The sequence below is a fragment of the Stigmatopora nigra genome, chromosome 18, assembly GCF_051989575.1.
Source record: "Stigmatopora nigra isolate UIUO_SnigA chromosome 18, RoL_Snig_1.1, whole genome shotgun sequence".
NCBI classification, from domain to species: domain Eukaryota; kingdom Metazoa; phylum Chordata; class Actinopteri; order Syngnathiformes; family Syngnathidae; genus Stigmatopora; species Stigmatopora nigra.
Genome location: NC_135525.1, coordinates 4,692,247 through 4,705,759, shown reverse-complemented (window position 1 = coordinate 4,705,759; position 13,513 = coordinate 4,692,247). Strand labels below are relative to the sequence as shown.

Below are 13,513 nucleotides of genomic sequence, written 5' to 3'. Positions count from 1 at the left end.
GTGTTGCTTGGCTCGGATTGGCTCCAACACCCCTCACAATCCTTTTGAGAATAAGCGGTATGGAAAAAGACTAAATAAACAGAAAACAAAGGAATGAAGAGAGTAAATTATCTCTTAATATTTTATTCTTTTATCCCTATAACGTTTATTTTTTGAAATAAAAATGTGAGAAACAGATCGAACATTTTCTGCCAGCCTCTCAAAGTCCAAATGGGTTGGACATTTATAGCCATCAATGCGAGCCAACGAGAGAATAGTAAATATTCTGTTATATATTTATTTGATATTTCCAAAATGTTATTTAAAAAAAGTTTTTTTAATGAATGTTAGTTTTTAATTACGTTTCCCTACTTTTTTAATTTAAAAAGTCCAACAAGGGAGGAAGCACAGTAAAATGTGGCTTATTCATGTATTTTCTATTTCTTAAGTGCATAACTTAAAAATAAAAAAAAAACCTTTCTGCCAAAACTTTCTACTAAAACGCCTTGGACGTTTATCATCATCAATGATTAGTAGGGTCAACTTTTATCAACATCTATCACACTCAAAGGCAGCCAATGAGTTAATAGAATGAAGAATGTTAGGTGCAGTACTGCCAAAAACTAAATTCAGTGTTAAGTACATATCAGATGAAGCATGAGAGTGTTTTGCTCACAAATACTGTATACACACATGCTAATCTCCCGCTAAGCCACAACACACAGCTGAGGAAAAAGAAACTGGTCTGCTCGGCACATTCCTTTGTAGTACAACAACACGGCCGGAGAATAAAGGAATGATAATAACGGTCATGAGACATGACAATCAACTCCCCTGATTTCACCCAAATCGCAATTTTGCATAATTTGGATTTTTCTACATTTATTGTGTGCATGTTTATAGTGTTCCCTTGTTTTTTTTATTTTATTTGTAATAAAATGGTAAGCACATCTGCCTCTCAGTTCTGAAACTAAGGTTTCAATCTCGGGATCCTGTGCACAATGCCTGCGTGGGTATATTAACGGGTAGTCTGGTTTACTCTCACATCCCAAAAAGACTGATGGTAAACTGATGAAACAAAGTATGAATGTTTGCACGAATGGTTTTTTTGTCTTCTTTTGCTCTGGTATCTGATTCAGAGTGTACTCCAGCACCCCTGCAAACATTTGTCTCAAAAGATTTTTGAATGTATTCATCTTACAAATGAATAGACAAGGCAACTTAATTTGCAAAGCAAAAATAATTAATTGCGAGGTAAATGTAAGATGAATATAAGTCATTTTAATTCGGTTTAATAGCATTGTTCATATATTTTACTGTAATTTTTCAATTATGTATGTGCAGGTTTTTGTTCAACTGTTCGAACCGAGCGAGTTTAACCAATGAGGTTTCTTTTGAAACCAGCAGTACCTGACCACAATCAACTGATTACAGTTCTAATACACAATGTGTGTATCTTCTTCATCACTTGTAAAGAAAACCTGCAGCCACTGCGGCCCTTGAGGACCAATTTTCACACCCCTGTGTTATAATAATAAGACAAATGGGGGAAAACTATTAACAAACACCATTGTTAGTAGGTGCTGACAATGTGCAATATTACTATTTATGCTTATATATTACTTATTGATGCTTTTACTGGAAAAAAAACACTTTGTGGAGGGAGTAGCAACCCAATTTCGTTATACACAGGTGTTGTATAATGACAATAAAGGCTTATGATTGATTGATTTATACCTCATCTCATCCTCTAATGTCAACTACTTGGCCCTTGATATAAGACGCATTTTGCACTCAAATCTGAAACTTTTACCATTTCAATGTGATTGCACCTAAAACAATGCTCAGTACACTTCAGGTTTTGGTTTTAACATCAGAACCAGAATTGATTATAACTTCTAGCTTTGAAAGTTCTGTCCTAGCTATAACATATTGACAGAATGGCAGAACAGTCATCACACGACAATAAGAGAATAAAAAGCATATGGATAGCGGGCTAGAACATTGCAAAAATCAACATCTTATTCTGGGTGTTCCCATTGAAATTATTTTTTTCTGGCTGAGGCCAAAGTAACCTTGAAAAGTAATTAGGATCTTATTTCATTATTATGCCTTTTCTGTCACGTATTTGGATGAAGTGTCCAAAAAATGGTCGGCTATCATTTTAAAGTCTGTTGCTGTAGTATTTCATAGGACATTTAATATTTGACGATTAAAATTATTTTTCATATTTTGAAAATGGATGAGAGAGGGTCAGTATAGCCTGTAATGTGTGACAAACCCTGTTTTCAATAGCTGCCATTGATGTTGACAAAGGAACTACAGTCAGTTGAAAAATTAACTATTTTATGTATAATATAACGTTGCCAAATTACCAAGTTCTAACACTAATACTAAGAAAATACAGCACTAACCGTTTTACTTGAGGATCACCTTTAATTTTACTTCTAATTCATGTGCACTGAGAAAGGCATTCAATAATCTATTGTCTATTTTTACATTATAAGAAATGTAAGGTGTAAGGTGAAAAGAATGGCCTGAAATGTGTTCAATACACGCTCAATGTAAAAGAAAAAAAAACTTATGAAGGACTGAGAGTGCCAAAAGCACCCCGTGAGAAAGCTCATCTTTCCCCATGTTATTTACTTTTCCAAATCACAAACAGATAGCGACCCAACACACTAAGGACTAAACAACCGTCCCATGAGAACATGTGCTATTCCTGTATCTCAGATCTTCTATCATCTGCAATAAAATGTGTAATTACACAGACACATCCATTCTACGCCTTGCCGGCACTCACCACTCAGCCAGACAGTATTTTGGTTACATGGAGTAAATTCATTGGCAGAATCCAAAAGTGAAAATCAGATGAAATATTTCTGATTTAATTCCTACATCAGTTGTTGTTTAAAATGACTTTGCCGCAAGAGCATAGGCAGAAATCTCTGAAAACACTTCCTCTTTGTTTGCAGGACTTCCCTGACGGTTAACAGAAAAGCTATTTAGGAACCTGTAGTCCAATGAGGTTTGAGGGCATATGTCGCTAAAACAATATCAAACAATCGCCAATATCGGCAGGGATAAACATAAATTTTGGCCAACAATTAAGGCATTTTGCGCTGAAAAGCTAAATTTTGGGATTCCATGTTATAGTAACATTAACCAGGCTCAATTGTTAGAGAATTGGTTCTTTCTGTCAACTGTTTGTGAGTAATGCATGCAAGACAATTGGAAATAGAAAATACACACAATTTGTCCAAATGTTAATAAAAGTTAGATATTATGCTATCTTAATATATGATAGTCTCAAAAGTCAAAATCACCAGTGGCAAATAGAATTATAATAAAGAATTGGGTACATTTGCATTTGAGCAAAATTACCTTTACACTGGATAGCTTGAATTATCACACTACTTGATTCATTTAAAATATTTGGTCTGTTTAATGTCAATTCAAAAAGAAAGTGAATGGAGGAGAAGCGGTCATAACTGTTGTGTAATCATTCAACAAATAATTGGTTTCTATGTTGGCATATCAATATCCAAAACAAGCCCTGATAGACAGGACCAATACTTTTGAGAGTTGAGACCAAGACCAGAACTCATCAAGACAAGGACAAGACTGAGATTTTTGGGAGTAGAGCCAAAGACAAGCCTAAGACCAAGAAATCTTGTGTTTTTCCTTAAAAACACAAATACTGGAGTGCCCAGAGAAAACCCACACAAGCCAGGGGACAACATACAAACTCCACACAGTGAGGTTCTAAACTGGGATTGAACCCTTGATCTCAAAACTGTGAGGCCAATGTGTTAACCACGCGTCCATTGGGCCACATTTATAAATTAGTTTGTTATTTAAACAAAAAAAACTTGTTAAAAAGGGGAAAAACAGTATACAGTATATTCTCTTGGTTGTTTTACTTATTTTAAAATATTTTCCAGACCATCCTGTTTTCTGACTTTCTAGCTAATTTTCCCAGCCCTCCACTGTAATTTTCACTTTCTCCCAGCTCATATAATCATGTCCCTGGCAGGCATCATTAGTTCTAGCAATAAACACACAGCAGCAGTGGGATAACCCTAGAAACTTGCACGTGACTTGAGCGCAAGGAGCTAGTGTACAAAATGTGTGGGAAAAAGTATCACCAGGCTAAGGGTTAATTACTTTAAACAGGGAGCTGATTTAAACAAAATTAGGAAATTTAGGGGTACTGCTTTATTTCTGATTGTGTTTCCAAGATGACAACTCTCTTATTATTGGCTGCTATTCATTATACCTCTCAGAAGCAGCTTATGTTGCATTCTGACAAATGCTGGCAACGTCTACTTTAACACGTGCATGCCTGAAAGTGGCTCCGCTTGGACTCAACAACGCAGGCCGAATTCCCACAACCGCAGAGGCCTCGTAACAACAATCGGACAAAGTCAGAAAGCACACTTCAGGCGGCAAGAGCGGGAGTTTGTGGCCCCTCCTCTGCAACCTCTGTGTGTGAGTGACTGAAGACAGATACAAGCTGTTATGGTAGTCCAGCATGTGCACGAACAAAGCCACAGAAAAGACATGGATGAGCATAAAACTGTAAACATCCAGCTGTGCAAAGTGGTTTCGTAACTCCTCTTTGTGTTTAAAATTTCAAAAGAACACAATGCGCAAAAAATAAATAACGATGAGGCTTCAAAATCCAATTGTCTTACTTGATTTTGGACGATGCTGAATACTTCTGGTAGAATATTTCACAGGCAAACAGCAACTTTAGTATCATGCATTTCTGCCATTACATATAATTATTTGGACAGCGTTAGAGATTGATTTATTTTAATTACAACGGGTACCAGAAGCTTTGCCAACTAAGTTACATTTGTGGCTCCTCCCCCACTGCAAGATTTTATACAAAAAAATCCAAAACATCAACAATGGCTGGCTCTAGAGGTGACTGTGTAGTGAGTGTTTCATACCTGGAAGTCAATAGCAATTACCATATTTTCACGACTATAAGGCGCACTTAAAAGTTTTAAATTTTCTCCAAAATAGACAGAGCGCTTTATAATACAGTGGGCTTTATAATACAGTGCGCCTTATAGTCGTGAAAATACGGTACTATGGCAACCCCAAGCTACCACACGATCACCAAGACTGGTTTGCCTCCTGAATTGGACTACCTAATTGATCCAACATGCATATTGATCATTCCATGAGGAAGTATCATCAAAAGCAAGTCATTTGACAAAAAGCACTGTCGACACAGCCACAAAGTTGCGACTATTTAAAATATCTGAGGTTTTGGGAACACTGTGTTACACATGGCGACATGATATGATTAAAAAAAAACATTTAAACCTGGGTTAAAAACATATAACATGTGGCTTTTAAATTTCTCAGCCATCTCCTTTCATTCTCATTTGCCTTTTCTTCAATTCCTACAGCTTTTCCCTCATGCCAACTCTGCTCAGCCCATTTACACATGCACACATTTGCACAGAGGACCCAGTCATTGGGCCTGTCAGTAATACGGGGAGCAGAACTAACAGGGAAATAAATCACTTTTTTGCAGCCTGAACAAAGAGCCTGTGTATGTGCAAGTCTGTGTGTGTGTTGCTCTATTAACATACTTCTCCAAAACATTATTCATCTTTAATGCGACACAGCCTTCGCATTTCAAGCCAAATAGGCAAAAACAGAAAGGGAGGTAAATAAGCGAAACCACAGCTTGGCCAGCCAGTTTTACACAAGAAATTGGAGAGGGAAACCCTAGCCAAACCGATGTGTTATCATCAATGGAAAGTTCACGTCACTTTGAAAACCCGTCGAGGATAAGCACGTCGTAACTCCAAGCTATGATCTAGTGATGCAACGCGGGAAAGGCTGAGTAGTTCTCATGAAAACGTTTGAAAGGTTTTATTAACAAGCAACTTAATGGTCCTCTTTTTTTTGTTATGAAGCTGGAAGGTTTCAATGTCAAATGTTTGGGCTGTGCAAAGTACAATCAAAAGCAATCTATGCAAGGACAAACAACATAATGCTTTACTGCTTCTCGTCTTTACCTTATGCATCTTGATCCAGGCAAAGTGCAGCATTCCTTTGCAAATTCTGAGGTTTTCTCCTTTGTGGCGTCTCAAGATTGGCAAAATATCTCTCTTGCTGGGTCGCCATGCCAGGCGACAAGCCACCCGGTCCCAGGAAGGCTCCGAGATGCATCCAGAAGGGAGAGTCTGGACAATGGCTCTTGTTCCGGTGCACACTGACTTGGTCATCTTACAGAAAGAAAATTCAAGTATTAAGATTACAATAATACCAAAGGATTAAATATATGCCTGCTATTGAAAGCAATGTATATCCAATTCATTTGAAATGCGTTGCAGTGAATGAGCTTCAAATGATTTGGACATCTACTATTTTCAAACTTGTTTCAATTCATGACATGCAAAGTCTACAAATGTACAACTGAAAAAACCTTTGTGGATTAAATTTCTTCACCAAACTGAAACTTTCCAGCTCTGATCACCATTTGTAGGTTCTCCTCCCCATCTCTGTGGGAATGATTACCAAGGTAGTAAATTCAAACACTTTAACTTGGCACTGCTGTGGTTAAACGCAATAACTGAAAACTGCAGTTTCCCTATAAAAATATTGAAAATCATTCAGCTGAGAACCCAAAGACAGCAATGTGATTGGAATTTTTGCTGGTTCTAGCATTAGAACAATCGCCAGATATCATTAAGAATCAGAAAAAAAAGAAAAAAAAAAAATATATATATATATATATATATATATATATATATATATATATATATATATATATATATATATATATATATATATATATATATATATATATATATATATATATATATATATATATATATATATATATATATATATATATATATATATATATATATATATATATTTTAAATCTGACAAAATTTGATTGGATCATATTCAGTTTCAGACCTATTTGAGCTGACTTTCTCCATTGATGGGATTGCTTATGCCTTAGTAGTATTACTATTAGACCTTAAAATTTTCCTATCTCTATTCAATAGTTAATCGACTAATGGGTGCCTTCTGCCAACCACAAGTGAATATGAACTCATTACAATTGAAAATAGCAAGAGATATAATCCTCAAAGAACACAGAAAAAATACTGGTCACAAGTATTAGTACTTTTTTTTACCTACGTCTACAATGTCTTCTGTGTCTTGTGTCTGTCTTGCTACTGCAATCAAGAAATTTCCCAAATAGGGGATGAAATAAAGTTCTAACTTAACCTAACATCTTTACATTGAAGCCAAAATATGTGTTGATGCTTCTGTTTACACGGAATACTTTTAATTGCAGCACTAATTGTTTCAATTAAAAATTTTGAGAAGGTCAGTTAAATGTCATTTAAATAATAAGAGTCTGGGAGTGGGAAAATGCATGATATGAAAAGGCCAAAAACACACAAGACTACACTACTACACTAAGATATGCGATTCATGTAAAAACATTTTAAGTTTAAAGTAATACCTTCTGATTATTCTTAATTAAAGTAATACCTTCTGATTATTCTTAAAGAAGCGTCTGACCAGGACTGTGGAACGCTCCTTACGGTTCCTGACAAATTCAGAGTCACCAAGGATATCTTCTTCGGACCCTTCCTCACTGTCAACGCCCCGGGGACTCCCCCATCTTCCTTCTGGAGTCGACCTCTCGTCACGTGTCATTGATTGGAAAAATTTGTCCAAAGAGCAAGTGTTTCCTTCAAGCCGCTCTAAGCTTGAAAAGCCGTTTTGGTGACGGTGAAGGAGACCGTTGCGCTCAGGCGAGGGGGAGTTACAAGGGGAAGACACCAGGGAGTTGGGTTGACTGGAGGGACTGCTTCGAGAGGAAACACGTGATGACGGCTAGAAGTAAAAAAAATAAATAGATTAAAACACATTAAAACTGATTGATAGGGTAATTGGTCTTACATCATTCTATATCATGAGTTATACATGTATTACAAATTCCATAAAATAAAAACATGTTTATTTGATTTTTAAAAGTAAGTTTCCCGTTCCGGTACTCGTAGATTTGTCTTTTATTTTTGGTAAATTATTGATATGAATACTTTTAATAAAATGTCATTTTAAAAATGTAGATATTAAAATCTATAATATATAAAATTGCTAAATAATGGAAATAAAATATAGAGAACAGATAAATATTATTTTAAAATGGAAAAAATGTAGAATATAAATCTAAATAATGAAAAATAATATTTTACTTTGGTTAGAAGTAAAAAAAATAATTACATAAAAAAACATTGAAACTGATGAGTTATTGTACTAACTCAATAAAATAAAAAATATTTTTATTTGATTTTTAAAAGTTCGGGTACTTCTAGGAATTTATTATTTGACTCAATTACCTAGCTTTGATTTTTCCATTAATTTTGGTAAATTATATACATAAAAACTTTGAATAAAATGTCATTTTTAAAAATATATTTAAACAATACAAAATAATTTGCAACCTTGTGAAAATCCTGCATTGACACCGGCAAACTGCAGCGACGAAGATGTCGCCGGTTCCTCCAGAGTACGCCATGGCTAAGCAACGGACTGTGAGCAGGGCTGGAGTCAAGGCTCAAACTCGGGCTAGGGTAGGAGTGAGTAGAGTCACGTCGGTTAAAATGAGTGCAGGAGTAACAGTTAAAGCCAGTTCTGGGTTCTCCCACACCCTCGAGAATCAAATCCCGCTGGCTCAAAGATCCTTCTGAACTTTGCTCAGGCTTTGCGGTGCTTCCATATAATCTTTTATCAACTAGTCGCTCTCGAGAAAGTTTCATCTCAGGGCTGTACTCCAAAGAACCATATTCCGCATAGGTCTCACGGTCACATGGTAACGTCCTGTAATTAAGGAGAGCTGGGCTACTCCGTTGCTTGGGCAACCACAACTGGTCTGGATGTTCCTGGACTTCCTGACGGTTGTTTGAGTGTCTTCGTTCTTTGACTGCAGAAGACTGAGTTGAAGCGCGTTTGTCTGAAACATTCTGACTTTCTCCTGTAGCCATTTTGGTCTTGAATCTTGAAGAGAAGACGCAATTTTAGTATCACTGGCAGTTGCAACATTTAATTAACAAGCCTGTTTGTTGTCTGGTCATATTTGCTCTTTCAAAATACATCCCCAATTCAATTCCCAAGACTGTTGAAGCCACCACTTACTGTACATTCCAATTATTGACTCCAACGGAAATGAGCTCTACAGAGGAAATGAATTCTCTGGGTTTACTATGTGTAGACGGAGGGAGAACGCTTGTGTTTACTCACTCGACTCAAATATTTCATGAATTACATTCATAATACTTACAACAGATGAGCAGATGGAGCCAAACCAGATCACAACACATCTACAGTGAGTCCTTCTTCTTCCTTCACATTTGACACTGTGTCATTGGAAGGTACACTGGGTGGCAAGGGCAGCTTCTAGATTAAAAAAAGTGGAGCTTGTGCAGCTGTGTAAACCACTAGATAGCAAAACCTAAAGGAATTTCTTCGATATTGGAAGCTTCACAGTCACTGCTTGTCAGGTCAAGAGTGTACCAGGCCCCAACATGTGCCTCCGGAAAAGATATTCATTGTGGTTCCTAAGGAGGGAAACACAGATATCAGTGGCATTGACGGCAAAAGAAATTCATTCATTAGCTCCTCCCAGTTGGACTGTCACCAAACCCTTAAGTCATTTGGTGCACTTAATGGCAATACCTGTCCAACCCATTAGAACTGAAATGACCGGTAAGGAAATTAAGTAATATTCATTAAAAAAAAAAAAAAATGAATTACTGATACAAGCATTCAAACTCGTAGTGCAATTTAAAAACTTGCACCCACTTGTCCATGCCATCAAGCGACTTGCTGTACAAGATTGCCATTCTGGAGTACTAATTTTCAAGGTGGGGTGATATAGTGTCATCACAAAACTGTCTAAGCATTGCAGGAGGAAACACAAAGACTGTTAAATATACCGTATAAAATGTACTCTGGCTGGCTGATACTAAATACTGCATTTGTAGCGAGCGAAATGATTTAAAACCCGATTTTAATAATGGGAGTAAAGGTTAAGTCATTAAATTGAATAATTTAAAAAATTTAAAATGTTCCTCAACAGTTATCCAGTTCATTTAAAATGGGAAATTATATATATACCTTTTTTTACTTATTTATTACCTATTTATTTATGTCTAAAATGTCTTTTCCCGTGTCTGTATTCTCACCCTCTTGCTACTATGAGAATGAAATTTCCCGAATAAGGGATGAATAAAGTTATCTAAAATAGGATGATGGATCAGATGGATCAGATTTTGATAAACTAATATTAATTCACTGCAAAAGGATCGTTGCACATCACATGATTGGACATCTGTGAAGGCTCATATTGGAGTGACATTAACATCACTAGATGTCCAATCCCTTTCAAAATGTACGTCAAGAACCATTAATGGTAGCCAATGACCAAGAAGACAGCCATATTAAGGGTTAAGTGTCAGTTGAGTCATTCTGGATAGGAAGTGCAACGCGTGGGAGTGCCCTAATGACGATGGTGGCACTTCCACTTCCAGTCACCCAATCAACCCACAACATCTGGAATTTGGGACTTAACTATCCTCAAATTACACAAAATCAGCAAATGCTCAGAAGATGTAATGAGCACTATTGTGTTAAAACTGGTGTTATCTAGAAAAAGACAATATTTCGTTTTCCCTTATTTGAATCAACTTGTTTGCTGCGATTCTCACTCGAAGTGAGTTGTTGCCTCTGGCAAACAGGCTAGTTTGAGCAAAGTGCGGTAAACTAGGAATGTGGGAAGCGTCGGTTTATGGCTTTACAAAGGGGTGGGGGGGATGTTGACATCATCACACAAGTCATTCGAGGGCACAGAGTGACACAAAAACATATGATTGGTAGAAACAAGTTCAAAAACAGGTCAGAAAAGCTACATTCCAAAAAAAAACAGCAGTTTACTTTGGATTTAAAATGATTGGCCCGAGGTGACATTGACAGGTAAACAGTGACAGAATTAAAGAAATGCATGATTTCAATCTTTTACTTCATATTACTTTTTTTCTAATTCATTTCAATTATTTATTTACATTTAACACAAATGAGATAGGATCCCTTTTATTTATTTTTATCTTTTCAAGGTAGACATTTGTTTTTAATTTGTTATTTATCATTAATCTATTACTTTAACTTAATTATTTATTCACATTTATCACAAATGGGATTGGAGGAAAATGTCAAAGGATAAAATTATTATTGCTTAAATTTTTTATTAAAATGAGCAAAAAAAGTGAAGCGCTAAAACCATTGGAAAATAAATACACCTGAACTAAATTAAACTAAATATAGAAGTAAAAAGGGAATTTGCTAATAAATTCCTCCCCTTTTATTTATTTTTATCTTTTCAAGGTAAACATTTTTTTAAATGTGTTATATTTCATTAATCTATTACTTTAAATCAGTCTATCATTTTTTTGCATTAATTTAAGAATTTCCAATATATTCCCTAAATACTTTTCGATGTACAATATATTTGTTAAATGTAAATTCAGGCACCAAAGTGTTAATATTGGCACTTCTCGTACTCCATAGATTGTCAGACATTCATCTGGTTTAAATTCTACAACGGAAAAACTAAAGGAAGCCTCATAAACTGAAAGGTATCATGTCAGTTAAATAAGGTTACCCAAATATTGGAAAAACCGAACAGTCCGGAAGACAAAGTTCATCTCCCCTTTGATATCATCCGTACCATATTGACTCAAAGCAAACAAGACAAACGACTCCTGTGGGCATAATTATGAGTTCCAGCATCTTTTCAATGGCATCACATTTAAAAAATCATTATTTCCTGTACAACAGCATACTTTTACTCTCATATAAAAGCCTTTTTCTGTTGATCATTCATGCGCACCATCTCCCAAACCATCCAAACCATGACTCACTGCCTGGAATGCAATGATTAGGGGAGGTAAACCCCATAAAATGGACTACAAAAAGGGGAATATTCCACAGGAACTTCTTAGATGTTTTTGAAATACTTCCATCAGAATTACAACACTTGGCAAAAATTTGGGATTCACCACTCTTTAAGTTAAAAAGCTTTAAGCTGTAAAGTTGAACTGCTAACAACATAATCATCAGGTTGTGAAGAGGAGGATTCCACTTGTCTATTGTGTGTTGGTAGAAAGGGGGGACGGGGGTCCCATGCAACAACAAAAAAGAAACAAAAAGGCTGGAGGGGCAACGGAAGAGGGAGGTTCAACTCCAATCACACCAGATGGACCCCCCAAAAAAACTATTTTGGAGCAAAGCATTGCAAGTCTTGATGTGGAATCAAATATTTTATTTGGAAATATTGAGCTATTTCATTCAAAGGAATGATTGGATTATATTAGATTAGATTAAGCCACCACAATGTTGTCTGGTACAATTGGAGGAGTCAGCAAAAGGGTCAGTTAAGAAAACAGGCAATGTTTCACCACAATAGGAACACATTCATTAACACTGCTTTGAGTTACTTATGTTACAAATCTGTGTTGCGCTTAATTGCTCCCCATTTGTATGCTTTAAAATTGGAGTATTAAATTAAGAATTAAATTGGGGACTACTTTGTAACACTATCTATATTCAATTATTTTTTATCTCCTATAGTCAATGTTTTTTGCAGTGTAAAGGGCTTACTGTAGAAAAATTGGGGGGAAATTAATAGAACACAAAGATGATTTATGTTATATTATTTAGATTTCACTATATTTTTACTATAGCAACTCTGATGCTGCGTACAGATTTTGACTAGACATGAGAAAGTACACCACATGCCATGCTTAATGTTAAGAGCATTAAAGACTCAGTACCAAGTATTTTTGTTATCCAGCATGCTAAAAATGTACGTATAATGTATTTTTTCATTGGAGATTTTTAGGTAAAATATTTAGATTCTTTTTTTATAAATGGATTAAAAGAACTGGATTAAAATCCCTAAATATTCAGTTTTTTATAGTTCTAAAACATTGTTTATTTTAGCTTTTTTTAATATATTTTTAGATTTTACAAAATGTTTTTTTAACTAAAAACAGAAAAAAATGATTAAAAAATGACAATTATTGATTTAAAAGGGGGAAATCAGGAAATATAATATACATCTATACTTTTCATTTGAATTTGATCCTAAAACAGAAAGGCACTCATGGTTGACTTTCCCGGGCCACACAAAATGATTCGGTGGGCCAGATTGGGCCCCCGGGCCGCCAATTTGACACCTGTGATTTTGGATTCCCATGTCCCCACATCATAATATTCACTATTTGCATAATATTCACTATCTGCTCCAATTACTAAGCAAATCTTAGTATCTTCCAAGGGACTTGTCTAAAAAAAACTTAATGCAATTCATCTCAACTCGGACACTGTGACACCTATCAAAAAAATATTCCTTCATATACCATACCACTTATGATTTACATGGGTCGCGGGGGTGCTGGAGCCTAGCTCAGCCATCCACTGT

General features: G+C 35.7%; 1 protein-coding gene across 5 annotated transcripts in view; it reads right to left on the bottom strand.

Moving 5' to 3' along the window:
* plce1 (phospholipase C, epsilon 1) overlaps positions 1 to 13,513 on the bottom strand; it is a 60,600-nt gene that overhangs the window by 45,351 nt on the left and 1,736 nt on the right. For all 5 annotated transcript variants that reach the window (XM_077739190.1, XM_077739192.1, XM_077739193.1 and 2 more), the window contains 4 exons: positions 9,317 to 9,593; positions 8,481 to 9,033; positions 7,522 to 7,869; positions 6,024 to 6,233 (listed from right to left, as the gene is read on the bottom strand). In XM_077739190.1, the coding sequence (XP_077595316.1) occupies positions 6,024 to 6,233; positions 7,522 to 7,869; positions 8,481 to 9,020 (1,098 nt within the window). In that variant the 5' untranslated portion in view covers positions 9,021 to 9,033; positions 9,317 to 9,593. The remainder of the gene's footprint in view (positions 1 to 6,023; positions 6,234 to 7,521; positions 7,870 to 8,480; positions 9,034 to 9,316; positions 9,594 to 13,513) is intronic.